The sequence below is a fragment of the Vombatus ursinus genome, unplaced genomic scaffold (genome assembly GCF_900497805.2).
Source record: "Vombatus ursinus unplaced genomic scaffold, bare-nosed wombat genome assembly UNPS02014818.1, whole genome shotgun sequence".
Classification (NCBI taxonomy): domain Eukaryota; kingdom Metazoa; phylum Chordata; class Mammalia; order Diprotodontia; family Vombatidae; genus Vombatus; species Vombatus ursinus.
In genome coordinates, this window is record NW_020954596.1 from 35,279,919 (window position 1) to 35,299,413 (window position 19,495).

Below are 19,495 nucleotides of genomic sequence, written 5' to 3' on the forward strand. Positions count from 1 at the left end.
TTCTTTCTTTCTTTCTTTCTTTCTTTCTTTCTTTCTTTCTTTCTTTCTCCCTCTCTTTCTTTCTTTCCTTCTTTTCTTAAATTCTTTGCTTCGAGCTAACGTGTAGGCCCTTCGCAGACTGCGGAATCCTTGTGTTCCGGGCCTCGGGGCTGTGGGGAACTCTAAGAGGGACGGACTGGCCGCCCATGCAGTTGCCTGGTAACGCCCGCAGAGTCCCGGTGTAGCGTCCACCAGGGCTGGCGTCCCCGCCAGTCCCTCGGACCCGGGGTCCCGTTTCCCCGCCGCAGCGGCTCGGCCTCGCCTCGACCGCCACTGGCCGACAGTGCGGGGAACATGCTGCAGGAGGAGGAGGATCTGTCCCTGACCATCGCCCATATTGTTCAGAAGCTCAAAGGCTCCCGGCTCTATTCGCAGCTGGAGCGCCAGGCCTGGGTGAGTGACGGCTCGGCCCGGCCCGGCCCGGTCCTGTCCGGGGACTTCCCGGCGTTGTCTGCCCTTCTTTGTTGCAGTGTCCACCTCAGGGTTTCCGAATCCAGGGGCCGCGCCTTTGTCCCCTTCCGCCTGCTGGGTGGCAGCGCGGGTGGGCCCTGGAAGCTGAGTCTGCTGCCCTGGAGCCTCGGGGGCCTCTTTGTTTATTAATCTGGGGAAGAAGGGGAGGCAAGTGCATTCATTTAATTGCATTCCCGCGAAAAGTCCGGGCTCGGGGGATGGATGAATGGAGGGGAAGGCGGGGCGGGCGGTCACCTTTGCTTGTCGGTCCAGTCCACTCCCGGTGCAACCTCTCAGCACCTTCCCCTATTCGTTTTACCCCACTCGCCGACAAGATGTTGCATCTTATTAAGAACACATGTAATTCTTTGATTTAAAAAGGAAAGACTGATGCGTGTGTTTGAATCTGTACTTTGAGGTTGTAGGCAATGAAATTTGTGAATAGGTGAAGACGGCAAGGTCATTCAGTTTTTGCTCAACTCTTTCTAGATAAATTTTAAAGAAAAATCTGTCTGCCCTTCGAATATTTGCAGTTCTGTCCCTCCTTTGAACCTTCAACAAATCCCCAGTTTTGCTTTTGAATTATAGAGCACTAAATTTCCTTCAGCTCTTTTAAAAGTACTTGGGTTTGCAAGCAGGGAAGATTACCATACCATTTGCATGTCCTGTATAAACTTATGTTTATTCATTTGTGTCTGTCAGTAAACATTTGTTAAGTAGCTTAAAAATATTAAGCTTTGGCCTACTGTGTACCGGGCACTGTGCTAAGCCCTAGGGATACAAAGAGAGGCAAAAGACTATTCCAGCTCTCTAGGACCTCACAGTGCAATGAGGAAAACGATATGCAAAAAACTATTTACGAACGAGCTATCCACAGAATAAATTTGGGAAAGGCTTCCTGTGGAAGGTAGGATTTTAACTGGGACTTGAAGGAAGCCAGGAGGCAGAAATGAGAAGGGAGAAAATCTCTGGTGTTATGTTTGTTTTAAAAAAAATTTTTTTATTAAATTTTTAAAAAATTAATTTTAAAAAGGATATGAGATGTCACTAGTAGCAGTGCCTCGATTTTTTAAAATTAAAAAAAAAAACCCAGGACTGCAGAAAAAAATGAAAATCCCGTGAAGATTAGGTAGAAACAATTTCAGGAGAGGACTGGTAATATACCAGAAGAATAGGGTCCATGGGGACATGGGAAACACTTTATTTGATATTTAATGAAAGAGGTAGATACAAGATGTCCCAACAGTCATAGGGCAGTTTTAAGCTTTAATATAGCTTAAAAGCTTGAAGTTTTACGTTTTACTAGTTTAAAACTGCCCTATGACTTTTGGGACAGCCCTCATGCAAAATGTATGGTACTTCCTGTTGCACTGTTTTGGGAAGTGGGCACCAGGTCTGTGACATGGTAAATAAATGCCATACTAGAGAGGCATTACTTGAGTACAGATTTAACTTTTAAATTTTATTTAGTTTTAATGGCTGCTTAATCTAAAAGCTGTTGTCTTTCTGTTGCTCTAGTCTGGGAAGAGCTCTTGGGCTGCAAGGGCAATTGCAAGGCAAAATGGGCGTACTCTTTAGTCTGGACTGTATCAAAGTGTTGAAAGCACCACATTTCTGGCCTTACTGGCTTAGTTTCCTTTCCTCTTGTGGAACCTTTATGATGATAAACTCTAGGCTTTCTTCGGACTCGGAGAAGGAAGCACATGCAGCGTCTGCCGTTGCTTGGTAACGCAGAAGCGTCCCTTTGTTAAAAGGGTCCTGGAGAAGTTTCTGTCGAGCTGAGGTGGACCCAGTGGTTTTTGTCCCCACCTACTGCCTTTTCCCAACACCAAGGGAACATGCCGCAGGAAGGGATGGATCTGTCTCTTATTATTGCTCACGTTGTCCAGAAGCTCAGAGGCTCCAGGTCAAGCACTCAGCTGGGATTTCAGGCTTCAGTAAGGACGAGAGGAAGGCTGAAAATTGTTGGGACTTTTCTTTCCCACTCTGTGGGAGTCCCAGACTTGTAATATTAAATCTGACATGAGGTCTTTTTTTTTCCCATCCCAGATGCAGGGTACCACTTACATATTATTGCTAGCCCATCTCAAGTCTTGGACTTTGGGTTTATTTGGAAGTGAAGTTCATTTCATGATTTGAAATTTAATACAAGACTTACTGTTTCCTGTAGCATCATTTCTGTTTTTAGTACCAGGGTAAAAAGATAGAAGAATTTAAGCATCTGTCATTTAAAGTTTTTAAAATGTTGTGAAATTGTTTAATAGGTTCTTCAGAGAGACATTTTTAGGACTACCTGTGTATGTAGTAGCATGTATATTATTTATGTATCCATGTACATCCTTCTTTACACTTAAAATCTTTTTCTTGTTTTAAAGAAAAAAAATCTGAATTTTTCTGTTTTTCCAAAACTAGGATTCCATCAATTATTAGCTGTTTTCTAGGTTTTAAGATCTTAGTTTTTTTTTTAAAAATTGTTCTAAGAAAATATGGCAATGACAATGAAAATACAACATTTTCTCTCCCTAATATTAGCTTTACCTACAAACTCACAGTAATCTCATTAAACTTATTTAAAAGTATATTTGAGGGGCAGGTGGTTGGCACAGTGTATAGAACACCAGCCCTGGAGTCAGGAGGACCTGAGTTCAAATCTGGCCTCAGACACTTGACACTTACTAGCTGTGTGACCCTGGGCAAGTCACTTAACCCCATTGCCTAGCCAAAAAAAAAAAAAGAAAGAAAGAAAGAAAAAGAAAGTATATTTGATTGTAACAAGTTAAGTGGAATAAAAATGTCACCAAGGAAAAATCCTAAATGTGCATACTTTGACTTAAAAATGACACAACATGGATTTGGAAAATATCACTTTAGTTCACTTATACAAGCAGTGATATTGTAAATAAATCAGATATACCTGCATGGCCAAATCTGTATTTTTTAAAGATAATTTGTCTTTATTAACCAATCATCAATCATTTATTAAGCATCTACTGTGTGACAGGCTCTTTCTCTCTCTCTCTCTCTGTGTGTGTGTGTGTGTGTGTGTGTGTGTGTGTGTGTGTGTGTGTGTAAGTAACTGACTGAGTGCAGTGGAGACAAAGACAAAAGTGAAACAGCCTCTGACTTCAAGGAACTTATCTTCTTTCAGGGAGACAACTTACTTGTTTACAAAATAGATTTAACATAGATACAAGTTAACTTTGCGGGGTAGACACTAGTAGCAGGGGAAAGGCTTCATGTAGAAGGTGGCATTGGAACTGAGCAAATAAAAAATTCTAAGGGGTAGAAGAGGTGAGGAGAGTCAGTCCATTCTGGGTCTCAAGACAGGAACTGGATGGAGCACCACCTGGGAGGAATACACAGTGAGAAGGCTGGTTTGGCTAGACTGTAACATGCAGGAAAGAGAATCAAATGTAATAAGACTGGGAAAATAGACTCAACTGGTGAAGACTATGGACACCTCAGAATAATTTTTTAATGAACAAAATAAAATACATAGAATTGCAAAGGAATCAGTTATAATGAAATAAGGCATTGTTTTCCATCTAAGTTGACTGACTCCCTGAAATCCACTGACAGACACCAGTAAGAACCCCTGACTTCCACACATACTGGAGGAAAGTGTCTAATGTGATACCATCTCCTATTTTTAACGTAGCACATGTTCTGGACTTATTCTCTCAACCTTCTCCAGCACTAGAAGGTTAGATCTTCAAAAGACAGCTGTTATGTGCACCCTAAGAATTCTAGGCATAGTATTGATGGGTTGGAGAACGTTTTTCTAATGCTGTAGCTCACAAGGCCTCACTTCTGTACTCCCCCCCCCCCCCCCATGACTATCAGTTGATACCAGTTAGTTAGCTTTTGGAAACTTAATTAACTTTTTTTTTTTTTTTTGCTTTTTGGTGAGGCAGTTGGGGTTAAGTGACTTGCTCAGTGTCACACAGCTAGTAAGTGTCAAGTGTCTGAGGCCGGATTTGAACTCAGATCCTCCTGACTTGAAGGCCAGAGCTCTATCCACTGCATCACCTAGCTGCCCCAAAACTTAATTAACTTTAAAAAAAAATTTTTTTTGTTTGTTTGTTTTTGTTTGTTTACTTGTTTTGGCTAGGCAATGGGGTTACGTGACTTGCCCAGGGTCACACAGCTAGTAAGTGTTATGGGTCTGAGACCCAATTTGAACTCAGGTCCTCCTGAATCCAGGGCCAATGCTCTATCCACTGCACCACCTAGCTGCCCCAAAAAATCTTTTTTAAAATTTAGCTTTTAGGCAGGAATATTGACTAAGGTAGTTTAGGAAGAATATTTAGTTCCATATATGTATGTGTATATATATATATATATACACATATATATGCCACATACACATATGTATACATTCTTTTATATATTTGTGTGTCATATATATACAGATAGACTTTTATGTATATATGTATATATGTATATATAATATACATAAACATACACACAGTTCACCCCAAAGTCTATAATGCTTTCTCCAAAGTACATCTGGAGTTCAAGGGAAGTGGGCTCAAGCTTAGAATGCCCATATGGCAAAGGGGTGGTTCACAGCTCCTAGTTGCTGGCCCTTTTCTCCCTGTCATGGGCTGTGCATGAAGTCCCTCCCAAGCATGCTGTAACTTTGTGCCGGACTCTTTGTAGAGTCCTGGTGCTTTTTCTTAGGTGTATGTCTAGTTTGTGTTGGCTCCTGATGAAGAAACTACTACCTATCACTGACTCAGGAACCTGTTCTTTCTGGTTCATTCAATCCAAATTTATCATCCAGGCAAGAGTCTTGTAGCTATTATCTACTGTCTCCCAGGACACTTTCCTTCTTTGTTTAATGAGTTCAAGCCTGGTTCATAGTTTATGACAACTCCTGCCCTCATTCTAGAGGACTTCAACATACTTATTGATGCTACCTCAAACACCCTATCTTCTCAGTTCCTCCATTCCTCAGTTCCCATGACTCCACTCCAACTCAGCTACAGAAATGTTCACACTCTTATCTTGCCATTACCTTCTTAATTTTAGTGCCTTCCATCTGTTGATAATTTCCTTTATCCCCCCTGTATATGCCTTATTTGTGCATAGTTGTTTTCATGTTGTCTCCCCTATTTTATTATGAGCCTTTTGAGGGCAGAGACTGACTTTTACCTTTTTTTGGTATCCTCAATGCTTAGTATACTGCCTGGCACATAGTAGGTGCTTAATAAATACTTACTGACTGATTGACTGATGGCTATTTCAGGCATACTGCTAGGACTCTGATGGAAAAAAAAATCTAAAGTTTCTGGTCCTCCAAAGTTCACAAGGCCCTCCTTTTATCAGGAGGGAGACCGAGATTCTTTTCTTTCTCCCCCCACTCAAGCAATTCCTTCTCAGATGATTGGTTAGAATGTCTTTTACCTCTAAGTTTCCAGGCACTTGAATGTGAACTTGATTACTGGTTTTGTATGAGCTTCACTGGGCATGACTAAAGCTCATCAGCTAATTCAAATCTATTTTTATGTCACACCTAGTGAAATGCTTTTGACACTATTGACCACTGTCTCTTCTTAGATACCTTCCCCTCCCTGTGCTTTCATAATATTGTTCTTCTGATCCTCATTCGACTTGAATAGCTTTCCCTTCCCAGTCTCCTTTGCAGAATCATCCTCAATATCCCACTCCTTAGGCATGGGGGTGACCCAGTTGTGTCCTGAGTCCTCTTTTCTCTCTTCATGCTTCTGAGGGATTTCATCATCTCTCATGGTTTGATTATCATCTATTTAGATGATTTCCAAATAGATATATCTGGTCCTCTATCTTTCTTTTGAGCTCTGTTCTTGTATCTTTTAATTGCTTGCTGAACATTTCCACTTGGATGCCCCAAGGCATCTCAAACTCAAGTCCAAATTTATTATATTTTCTCCTGAATCCCGCCTGTCCTCCTAATTTTTCAATTTTGTTCAAGAGTACCATCATCCTTCTAGTCATACACATTTGCAATTTCAGAGTCATCCTTGACTTTTAACCCTCTCTCACCCTCAAGTGAGTTAACCCCCATATATAGCTGTTTGCTAAGTCTTGACTCTTCTAATTACATTACATCCTTTGCATCCATCCATCCATCTGTACCCTCATCTCTTATCTAGAGAATTACAAGCGCTGTCTGATTGGTTTCCCTACCTCTAACTTTTTCTCTTCCGAATACGTTATTTTCTTCCATCTGTCAAAATAATATTCCTAAAGCACAAGTCTGCTCATGCTACTCTGTTGCTCAAGAACCTTCTGCGTCTTCCTATCATCTCTAGGATAAAATTCACATTTTTCTGATTGGATGAAGATTGTAAAAAGACCTTGGATGTCAATCTTTCTAGGCTTGTTCCAGATTACTCTTGTCTCATGAACTCTGCTAAACTTACAAAGGCCTGCTTTGCTGTTCTCGTCCAGGATATTCTGCTTCTGTGCTTTCCCCTCATTTCTAGCTCTTGGAACTCCTGACTGCCTTCAGGGCTCATCTCAGGGCCTGTGTCCTTCACTAGGCCTTTCCTGATTGCACTTGTTACTGTTTCTTCCTCCTCACTTCATCCATTTTCTTTGTATTTATTTTGTAAATATTTTGTACTCACTTCTCTATGTGACATTGTATCCCACCTCAATAAAATGTGAATTTGTTCTGGACAGAGACTTTCTTTTTTTATGTCCAGACTCTTGAGGTCAACCAGTAGATGATAAATACTTTTTTAGTCACTTAATATTCTTATTGTTGTCAGTGATAATCTAGGGATGTTAGAAAATCTCATGTAAAGGCATAGAGTTGAGGGGGTGGGGAACCCGATGGAATGTTATAGATAAGAAACACAGACACACACACACACACACACACACACACACGCACACACACACACACAAAGAAACACAAGCTGACTAGAAAGTGATGTTTGACTAGAAGGAAGAAATGTCTATGTACTCAGCCTTGTTTAGGATTCTAAATACCAAATTTAGGAGTTTGTAGTTTAATATAATAAGAGTGGGAAGCCAGTGAGACTTCTTGAAAGGGGAGTGAAGTGGTCAGGCCTGAGATTTAGGAATATTAATTTGGAGGACTGATAGAAAAGGGAAGAAAGCTTTGATTCAGGGACAGAAGCTTCTAGTGCTTCTCATTGACCATCTTAAACTTCTTAAAATTTATTATAAATTTAAAACTCATCATCAAACACAACTAAAAAGTATACAAAATAAAATGTAGAATCTTACATAAAACTTTATAATAAGTGTAGAATCAAACAAATTAACAGAAAATCTAGAAAATGTGTGTTTCTCTCCAATTCCATGAGAAAAATCTGCTACTTTTTGCATTTTTTTAATTGTCTTTTTAAAATTGCGGAGTTGTAGTTAATGCTGTTCTGCTTCTATTAATTTCACTTTGTATCTCTTCATATTGATCTTTTCATGTCTTTATGTTCATATTTTTATTTTAGGTATCATTACTCTGCTACATTAATATGCTATAATTTATTTAGCCATTTTCCAATTGTCAGACATGTAGTTTATTTACAATATTTTGTTATTGTTGTGGTCTGGGGATGCTAGGAACCCCAAAATGCAAAGGCAAAGGGTGTGAGGCTTCGAAAGAATTTGGCCACTCAAGCTTTCTTTCAGTCAGAGACAAGGTCTATTGTGTCACCAATAGAAGTGGGCTAGATTTTAAGAATCTGCGCATTTGGTAGGGGCCAGACTGACTTTTTTAACAGTGAAAAAGATTGTGGGAAGATTTGGATGGGATCAAGATGTGGCAAATGGCCTGGGGTAACCTGGAGATAACAGAGAAGGGGTCTAGATGGGAGTAAGGGTGGGAAGTAGTCTGAGGTGGTCCAGAGGTAATGGACAATGAAGGGGTAGGCTGGGTCAGAGGTAATAGAATTGGAGGTTGGGCTGAGGGTTAGGCTGGGTCGGGGCCACAATGAAAGGACAGTTGAAAGGATTATTGACTGGGATGGGCTAGGTCCCTCAGGCAAATAAATGCCAGAGGAAAAGTCCAGGGGCTTTTCCTTTTTGGGGTCCAGATCCCAAAGATGTAGTCTTTTCCATTTAGGAGTTCGGATCCCATCCCCATCATCATTATAGATATATCTAGCAAGTGAATTTTTTGCACAAGTATGTGTATTTCTGTATTTTAGGTTCTTTTTTCCCTTTTTTAAAAATTAATTAATTAATTTTAGTTTTCAACATTCACTTCCACAAGATTTTGAGTTCCAAATTTTCTCTCCATCTCTCCCCTCCTCCCACCCCAAGAGGGTGTGCATTCTGAATACTCCTTCCCCCAATCTGCTCTCCTTTCTGTCACCAACCTCCCCTTCTCTTACCTCCTTCCCCTTCTATTTTCCTATAGGGTAGAATAGAGTTCTATATCCCATTGCCTATATATCTTATTTCCTAGTTGCATATAAAAACAATTTTTAACATTCATTTTTAAAACTTTGTGTTCCAAATTTTCTCTTTGTCCCTTTCCACCCACCCTCATTGAGAATGCAAGCAATTCAATATAGTCTATACATGTTTAGCAAAACATTTCCATAATACTCATGTTGTGAAAGACTATATTTCCCTCCATCCTATCCTGCCCCCCCATTTATTCTATTCTCTCCTTTGACCCTGTCCCTCCTCAAAAGCATTTGCTTCTGATTACCCACTTTCCCAATCTGCCCTCCTTTCTGTCATCTCCCCTGCTCTTTTTCTCTCCCCCCCCCCAATTTTCTTTTCTTTTCTTTTTCTTTTTTGGCAGTTGGGGTTAAGTGACTTACCAAGGGTCACACAGCTAGTAAGTGTCAAGTGTCTGGTCTGAGACCATATTTGAACTCAGGTCCTCCTGACTCCACAGCCGGTGCTCTATCCACTGTGCCACCTAGCTGCCTTCCCACCTCCATTTTCCTGTAAGGCAAGATAGATTTCCATAACCAATTGAGTGTGTATATTATTCCCTCCTTAAGCCAAATTTGATGAGAATAAGATTCACTCATTCCCTCTCACCTCCCCCCTCTTTCCCTCCACTATAAAAGCTTTTTCTTGCCTCTCCCTTTCTCCTTCTCCCAGTATAATCCTCTCTCACTCCTTAATTTTATTTTTTAGATATAATCCCTTCATCTTCAACTCACCCTGTGTCCTCTGCATACATATATATGTATGTGTGTATATATACATATATATATATGTATATATGTATATATTCCCTCCAATTATCCTATTACTGAGAAAGGCATGTTACATGAGTTACAAATATCATCTTTCCATGTAGGAACGTAAACAGTTCAACTTTAATAAGTCCTTATGATTTCTCTTTCCTGTTTACCTTTTGATGCTTCTCTTGAGTCTTGTATTTGAAAGTTAAATTTTCTATTCAGCTCTGGTCTTTTTATCAAGAATGCTTGAAAGTCCTCTATTTCATTGGCTGTCTATTTTTCCCCCTTGAAGGCTTATACTTGGTTTTGGTGGGTGGGTGATTCTTGGTTTTAATCCTAGTTCCTTTGACCTCTGGAATATCATATTCCAAACCCTCTGATCCCTAAATCTTGATCCCTAAAGCTGCCAAATCTTGAGTTATCCTGATTGTATTTTCACAATACTTGAATTGTTTCTTTCTGGATTCTTGCAATATTTTCTCCTTGACCTGGGAATGCTAGAATTTGCCTATAATATTCCTAAGAGTTTTCCTTTGGGGATCTCTTTCAGGAGGCAATCATGGATTCTTTCAATTTCTATTTTATCCTCTGGTTCTAGAATAGCAGGGCAGTTTTCCTTGAGAGTTTCTTGAAAGATGATGTCTAGGCTTTTTTTTTGTTGTTGTTCATGACTTTCAGGTAGTCCAATAATTTTTAAATTCTCTCTCCTGGATCTATTTTCCAGGTCAGTTGTTTTTCCAGTGAGATATTTCACATTGTCTTCTATTTTTTCATTCTTTTGGTTTTGTTTTATAGTTTCTTGATTTCTCATAGAATCATTAGCTTCCATTTGCTCCATTCTAGTTTTTAAGGAGTTATTTTCTTCAGTGAGCTTTTGGACTTCCTTTTCCATTTCATCAGTTCTGCTTTTTAATGCATTCTTCTCCTCATTGGCTTTTTGGACCTCTTTTACCATTTGGGTTAGTCTATTTTTTAAGGTGTTATTTTCTTCAGTATTTTTTTGGGTCTCCTTTAGCAAGCTGTTGACTTGTTTTCATGATTTTCTTGCATCACTCTCATTTCTCTTCCCAGTTTTTCCTCTACTTGTCTTACTTGCTTCTCAAAATCCTTTTTGAGCTCTTCCATGGCCTGGGACTGATTCGTATTTTTCTTGGAGGCTTTGGATGTAGGAGCTTTGAGTTTGTTATCTTCTTCTGGTTGTATGTTTTGATCTTTGTCACCAAAATAAGATTCTGTAATCTGAGTTTTTTCCCTTACTGTTTGATCATGTTCCCAGCCAATTACTTGAGTTGTAAACTCTTTGTTAAGGTAGGGGTCTGCTTCCAGTGTGGAGAATGTACTGTCCCAAGTTTCAGGGGTTTTGTGCAGCTGTTTTCAGAGAGATACTTCTAGGGACCTGTAAATTTTCAGTTCTTCCAAGATGGTATGATCAAAGGAGAGGTGTTTACTCCTTTTCTGGCCCATGCTCTGGTCTATGAGTGACCACAAGCACTCATTTCTGCCTTGGAACTGTGAGGAAGATTCCCTGTAGTGCTCCTTCTTGCCCCAGGACTGCCACCAGAATTGCAACCTAGATCCAAGTATGGGCAAAGCAAGAGAATCTTTCCTCAACTCCAGCAAAGACATCCCTGCAATCCCCCTCTGATCTGCCACCCAATTCCCCCCACTGTCTGTGGGCCAAGAACTCTGGAAGTAGCTACCATCACCGCTGCCCCAGGGTGAGGGCCGGACTGTGCTCCTCTCTCACCCAGATCCAACATACCTTTCCTACTGACTTTCTAAGTTGTCTTTGTGCATTGAGAAGACTGGAAATTGCCACAGCTGCCAGTAATTCAGTCTCCTGAGGCCTGTCCTATCTTTACCTGCACAGCCCACGCTAAACTGTGCTCCCTTCCCAGCCTGGTGCAACAGAACTTTCTCATCAACCATCCAGGTTGTCTTGGGCTGGAAATTTGTTTCACTCTGTCTTTTTGTGTGTTCTGCTACTCTAGAATTTGTTTAGAGTCATTTTTTACAGGTATTTGGAGTGATTTGGGGGAGAGCTCAAGCAAGTCACTACTTTTACTCCACTATCTTGGCTCTACCCTTCCCCCCCTTTTGAAGATATTTTAAGGAAAACATTCATTTCCTAGGTAGCATAACACAGTGGATAAAGTTAGGAGGATTACCTGGTCTCTGTCTCTGAAATCTTATTCTGATTCTGTCTCTGAAACTTAATAGCTATGTGACCACAGGCAAGTCACTTAACTTTTCCCAGCTTCAGGTACCTCCCTAAGATTTACTTATTAAGTTAAAAATTTTAATTCCTTGACACAGATTCTTGTTTAAAAAGTTTTATGGTTCATACTGTATATTATCAAGTTCTTTGAAACATTTGTACCAATGTATAATACCTTTAACAATGAATTAGAGTTTATAAGAACACAAGTCATTGCCCAATTGATAAATGGTCAAAGGATATGAACAGGCAGTTTTCAGAGGAAGAAACTAAAGCTATCCATAGTCATATGAAAAAATGTTCTAAATCACTATTGATTAGAGAAATGCAAATCAAAATGACTCTGAGGTACCACATCACACCTACCAGACTGGCTTACATGACAAAACATGACAATGATAAATGTTGGAGAAGATGTGGGAAAATTGGGACACTAATACATTGTTGGTAGAGTTGTGAAATGATACAACCATTTTGGAGAGCAATAGAGAGAACTATGCTAAAAAGCTATAAACTTGTGCATACCCTTTGGCCAAGCAATACCACTTCTAGGTCTGTATCCCAAGAGATCATAAGAACGGGAAAAGGATCCACATGTACAAAAATATTTATAGCAGCTCTTTTTGTGGTGGCAAAGAATTGGAAATTGAGGGGATGCCCATCATTTGGGGAATGGCTGAACAAGTTGTGGAATATCAATGTAATGGAATACTGTTGTGTTATAAGAAATGATGAGCAGGCAGACTTCAAAAAAACTTTGAAAGACTTACATGACCTGATGCAGAGTGAAATGAACAGAACCAGGAGAACATTGTACATAGTAACAGCCACATTGTGTGATTACTGACTTTAATAGACTTGGCTCTTCACAGCAATGCAAGAATCTAAGACAACTCCAAAAGATTCATGGTGGAAATTGCTATCCACACCCAGAGAAAGAAATATGGAGTCTGAATGCAGATGGAAGCATACTATTTGCTCTCCTTTTCCTTTGTTGTTCTGTTTCATTGCTTCATTCTCGTGGTTCCTCCCATTAGTTCTAATTGTTCTTTACATCATGACTAATGGGAAAATAAACTAAACATGAATGTATTGAATGTATATGTAGAGCCTATATCAGATTGTATACCATGGTGGGGGGGAAGTGAGAGAGAGAGAGAGAAAATTTAAAACTCAATCTTATAGAAGTGAATGTTGAAAACTAAAAATAAATTAATTAAATATTAAAAAAAACAATGTATCAGAGTGCCTGTTCCTTGATAGCATTAATAATATTTACTTTTATATTTTTTGGCCTACTTTTGATAAATTTATGTTTTTAAAAGACATGCACAAAAGATGGAAGCAAGTAGTTCTAACTTATCTCACATCCTTCCCCTTTATGTACTCTACATACTAGCCAACCTCTACCACTTGATGTTTCTCAGAAAATTAATAAAGCATAGCACAAGTCCTGTAAGAATATTATTAACGACTCTCAGTAAAGTTCAAAATAAGGTGAGGGTGGCTAGGAAAGCCATGGACATAAAAAAGGTGCTTTTGTTTTAGCAATTTTAGGAAAAGGAGGAGGATAAAAAAAATAGTATTACAGCCCAAGGTGGATGGGACTATGAAAAACAACTGTTGGAGTGAGGGCCAAGCAACTCATTGAACTATTATTTTGCTGATTTTTTTTTCCCTGTGGCTGGAAAAATGATCTTTGCCTTTGATAGGACAGAACAAAAATGACCAATAGGAAGTTTAAACCAAAGATAGAGAGATGATAAGAGAGCACAGGGTTTCTCTTGATGAGCTTATCACCAGGCCTCGATGAACCATATTCCAGGATACTGAGAAAACTGGCAGATATTACTGAGCCATGGTCAGTGATCTTTGAAAGATTGTGGAGAGCAGGAGAGGTGACATAGAACTAGAGGAGAGCAAGTATTGTCTTAATTTTCAAAAAAGGAGAGTGGAGTATGGAACTATACACCAGTGAATTTGATTTTGATTCTCAGCAAACATCTAGATTGCTTTATTAAAGAGATAGTGAATGTCTAGAAAAGGAAGTGGTGATCGCTGAGGCAAAGTGGGTCATGCCAAACTAATTTCATTTCCTCTTTTAATAGGTGTTAAATCCTTGAATGGTAAATCAATATACAGTGCTTAGATATAGTTTGCTGGATTTTAGCAAAGAATTTGACATCACCTCCCTTGCTAATATTGTGAACAAGAGAGGTGGAATAAATGAGTGAAGGGAGTTTTCATTAGAGTGCCTGGGCAATTTGTGTATGGGTATCGCTCTATTATTCTATTTAATATTAACATTAGTGTCTTTAATAGAGGCAAAGATAGCATGTTTATCCTATTTGTAGATAGCTTAAAGCTAATGCAATTGACAGAATCAGGGTCTAAAAAGATCTTGATGGACTGAAATGTTTGGATGAATCTGATAAGAAGAAATTTAAAGGGACTAATGTAAGGTCTTATATATGGGCTCAAAAAATTAACTTAAATGCAAGATAGAGGAAGTATGACCAGTAAGTCATCTCAAAAAATTTTAGTGTTTTTAGTACTCTTCTAGCTCACTCTAAGTCAGTAGTTTGATATGGTAACTCAAGAAGCTAATGTAACATTAGGCTTCATTAATTGAGGCAAAGGTCAATCAGTACATTATTAAGCACTTAGTATGTTGCAGTCACTGTGCTAAATACTGGGGATACAAAAATAAAACAAAAATAGTCTCTGAGCTCAAGGAGCTTACATTTTAATGGAGGAGACAACATGAAAGGCAGTATAACACTGTGGTTAGGACATTGGACTTAAAGTCAGGAAGACCTGATTTTAAATCCCACCTCAGAAACTTATTAGCTTGGAAGACTCTAGGCATTTAACTTTCTCTGCCTCTGTATCATCATTTGTAAATGAATGGACTATAGCCCTGTTCTGGGGGCTGCTGTGCTGCCCCTGCCCTTCTGTGCTTCACAGGAGCATTGTGGGTGCTCTTACTTCTAAGGTATGCTCTGCCTTCCTGTTGGAGGTGAGTCCTACAAGCCAGAATGTCATTGCTTCAGCTGATCTCCCATAATTGATGCAGTCAGGAGCTACCACAAGATAGCTCAATAAACTCTCTAAGCTACTGGCCAATTATGCCAAACTTTGGGATCCTGTTCCTGTCAGTGATCATCTTCTTTATTGCGGGAGATTCCTTCTGTTGTCAGTTGCCCCTCACTGAGGAATCACTGAGACATCTGACTCACAAGGCTGTCACTAAGAGCAGGAATGTCCTCAGGATTGCTCACCTCTGCTCAGAAAGACACAAAGCACATTTTTTTTCAAAAGTCAGAGGCTCCTCTAGGCCAGTACATATGTTCTCTTTACTGTGTATAAGCAGGAGCCATTTCTGCTAGATTCTGCTAGAAGAGCATCTGAGCTCTTCAGGGCACATTTGAGATTTAGTTACAGCTCACAACATGGGAATGAGAGAGGAAACTTTTAAAATTGATGTATTACCCCTGCCTATCCTTAGCAAATGAACTAAGGTGCAATTGACACATTTGTCCATATCCCCAATTCCAGGAAGTTCTCTGGACTCCTAAGCAGAATTAATCATTGTCCTTCCAAGTTCCTCCCTTCAGTGCTTTTCAGGGAAGAATCAGAATCACAACAGTATCCAAGTGGCATAAATTTCAGTTAGCTTCTCAAATGCAAAGTTAGAAGAAAAAAAAAAACAACCTTCAGTCACTTCCTTAAGCACAATTATTAGATGACCTTAAAATTCCAGGAATCTCCCTTGGTTTGAACTCTCTCATGCATGGAGGTCCCTATGACATTCTTTAACTGACTGGCTATGTCCAGAAACAGTTATACATGACTGAGAACTGCTTGTTCAACTCCATGATCATATCCAAAAAGCCATTCAAAACCAAACATTTATTTCACCATTCACTCCCAAATATGACTTCCTTAAAGCTGAAAGGGATTTTCTTTCACTAGGCCTTCCCCTAGGCCAGGGATGGGGAACCTGCTGCCTCAAGGCCACATGTGGCCTTCTAGGTCCTTGGGTGTGGCCTTTTGATTGAGTCTAAGTTTTAGGGAACAAATCCTTTTAGTAAGGTGATTTGTTCTGTGAAGTTTGGATTCAGTCAAAGGGCTGCACTTGAGGGCCTAGAGGGTCAACTTGTGGCCTTGAGGCTGCAGGTTCCCCACCCCTGTCTTTAGCAATATAGTTCTTCAAAGGCAGAGCATGTTTCCTTAATCTTCTTTGTTCCTTTCCAGTGTAAGGAAAATCACTTTCAATTACCAAAAATGCAATCTCTCCTGGCTGCTTTGAAGGAAATGTTTTAGTAGAATTTGAAAGAGGCCTAAATTACCAGTCTAGATGGCCACAAGCAAATTTGCCCTCTAATTTTGCCGAGTTGAGGCTCTCCGTAAGCAACCCTATTTATGGAGGCATCAACAGAAGAACTTGTAGAAACACAGAGGTCAGTCTTGGCTAACCTTCTTCTGCGCTGCCTACTTCAACTAGACCATTCTGTTCCAATTCTATGCTACTGTAGCAATTGTTCTGTGCTAGGCCTGCTTCAGGACAGTCCCCTCATAGTTTGTGTACAAAATTGGAATGAAAAGAGATGCATGTAGATTTAGAAACTAACAAAAGGAGATTTATCTAGCCATCGCTGGAGGAGGATATTCAACAAGTATGTGCTCAGAGGATGTCCTGAGTGGATTCAGCTAAGCAAAACTTCCTTGTCTGAGCTGTCCATAATTGTCTGTCAGCCAAACATCAGAGAATTCTTAGAGCTTTTCATGGCTGTTTTGTACTTGGGCAACCAGAAAGTGATGTTAACAGCTTGAGCCTTTAGTCCCCTGAGCCAATCGTGTCTCAAGAATAGTTTCAGTACTTTTTAAGGAAAAAACCCAACTTGCATAGAGGCCAGGGTTAGGTTATTACCTTACAATATCATTGATGACTTAGGAGAGAACAATTTCTTTTTTAAAAATAATTTTTAATTTACATATTTCATTTTATATCACTTATATACTCCACTGTATTCTTTCTCCTACCTCTCCCAGAGAACCATTCCTTATAATAAAGAATAAAAAAGAAGAAGAAGAAGAAGAAAGGTAGCAAAACAGATTCACATACTGTCTTTTGTCCCCAGGAGCTCTGATCCTCCTTCTCTTGAGGAAGGAAATTCCTGAAGATCATATCTATTATAAGGTCTCTTATCTCTATAGTATATGTCTGTTCTCCCATAGGAACATTCATCACTGCTACCCCATTTCATGGCCAAAACAAGAATTACCTCTTTCCCTTTCCCCTGCTTCAATCCCTCCCTTTGCTTCCTCTCTCATTCTCCTCTCCAGTGCTTCTTAAACTGTGGGTCACAAACCCTTATGGGGTCATGAAAAATTTGGCGACAGTAAAAGGTTTCTGAATGTGCAATGACCAAAAATTAATTAAAAATCGAACATGTAATGACCCCGAGGTGTTTCTGGCAGTACTTTACCGCAGCCTGTGTTCTGAACACAAAGCATGCACACTTTGCATTGTGCACATCCTCAGGCCATGCAACACCAAGAAGTGCTAGGGAAAGGAGAAAAAGAGTCATGAGTGGAAAAAGTTTAAGAAGCCCTGCTCTAGGCTATCTTCTTCCTGAAAAACTATAATAATTACTTTATCTTCATTGCTAGCCTTTGGCTTGTTTAGGGTATATCACGTTATTTTTTTTCTTCCTCTCCTACCCCTTTTTATGTGTGCTTCCATTTTGTAATTTAATCTCACAGAAAACATTGATTCACCCTTAGATGGAGTGTTGTGAGGTTCATGATTCATGATTCATGGTGTTTCAGGCCTGTTTTTCCAAGAATATTTCTGTTCTTCTATTTGAGTTCCATTTTCACCTATGTCTCTTCCTATACATTTAGAAAGAAAACTCTTAATGATCTCTCTATTATCACCTTATTTTTGTTGTTTTTGATTGCTGTATTTGTTTTCCCTTCTTATATTTGTTTTCTGGGGTGTTAGAAGCAAATAATTTCTTTAGGTCAGGCTTTCTTTCTAGGAATGTTTTGGATGTTTATCTTACAGTTAGACTTGGATTTGCAGAATAGGTCACCTTGAGCTACATCTTGAGCTCCTTTGTTCTTTGGAACATATTGCGTTCCCTCTGGGAGTACAGATTAGTCTTGTGTTTTTCAAATTTGTTTTCCTTTTCATATGAAGGGCTTCCTCCTGGCCACTTGAATTTTTTTTTGTCGGTGGAATTGTTAGATTTAATAACCACTGTATGTGTCTTAGAATTTGCAGAATGTTTTTGTTTTTGTTTTTGTTGATGTTTTTAGATGATCCATGGATTCTTTCCACCTGTACTTTGTTTTTTGTGTTCAAATGTTCTGGTCATTGTTCTTGTGTTACTTATTGGTTTATGCTGTTCATAATCCTTAAGTTGCCTTTATATATCCTGTCTTCAAGATCAGTTAATATGCTTTGCTTGAATGGAGATCATGCGTGCTTTTATTGTTATTATTTTTAGGTTCTCCAAGATTGTTCTTCACTTCCATGTATTTATATTATCAATTAGTAACACTTCCTTTGTTTCTTTGGCGAGATTTGCTAGGGTAGATTCAAGTTTTTCTATTTGGCTAATTATTTTTGCTGCACAGGGCATAAATTCTTCCTTCACATTTTGTATTTAATTTTTAAACCATCTGGGAACATCCTGCTGTGGTTCTGTGCTCTCTTGGGAATCCACAAAGCTCCTCTGCCTCTTTTGGTATTGATTACTTTCCTTTGTCTTCCACTATTTTTTCACAGATAACTGAACTCTTTTACCTGATTTGGAGGTCATTTTTCCTTCTAACTCTATTATCTTCCCTTTTGCCTTATCTGTTTGTACTCAAGGTCATTACTTAAGTTTTCTACCTCCTGAGATCTTTGGTAATTTCAATTTTTTCCCTTACTTTCCCCTATTGCTCTCTTTTACTCCCTTTTTGATGGCAGTTTCCCTGGAGGCTGCATCTTAAAGCTCTCTCAGCCTCATTCCACACTGAACAATTCACAGTCTACCAGCTTTAGTCTCTGCCCTAAGTGACTTCTGAGGGGGAACAGGACTGATGTTGGACTTTTTTCCTTAGGCTTAGTGAATGCTACACAGTCTCACACACATGGGCCTGTCTTTTTTCTCTGTTTTTCTGTTCTCTGCCTTAGCTCTATTGGGACACAGAGTGCTACCACGCTGCTATTTGCAGCCTGGGTACATTTCTTCCATTTGAAGATCTGCACACTGGGAGGAAGAAGGTTGGGGTGTAGAGTTGAGTTCTTTTGTAAGCCTGTGGGTTGGCTTTTGTAGCCCTGCTTCTGGGTGGAGGAGTTACTGAGCAAATGTATTAGGGATTAGAGATTTTTCTCTGTTATTAGTTCATCATGTTTTTACCTTATTTCATTTCTTAATGTCCTGTACCATGGAGCCAATTGAAATTGCTTTATCTCTTGTTCTTAATTCCTATTTTGAAGAAGTTTGAGAGGTCATGTGGCTTGAAGGAATTGTCTGATCCTCCATCTTGTTGGTCACATAGCAATGATTGCTTAATGGATGAATCTGATGGCCTTTTCCAATCCTTTTCTTTTTGACCTTTGCAA

General features: G+C 39.4%; 1 protein-coding gene across 1 annotated transcript in view; it reads left to right on the forward strand.

Annotated features, from left to right (window-relative positions):
• The first annotated feature begins 278 nt into the window (after positions 1 to 278).
• Positions 279 to 19,495, forward strand: part of TBC1D19 (TBC1 domain family member 19) — a 124,786-nt gene continuing 105,569 nt past the window's right edge. The window contains exon 1 of the mRNA XM_027836350.1: positions 279 to 432. Coding sequence (XP_027692151.1) covers positions 334 to 432 — 99 coding nt within the window. The 5' untranslated portion in view covers positions 279 to 333. The remainder of the gene's footprint in view (positions 433 to 19,495) is intronic.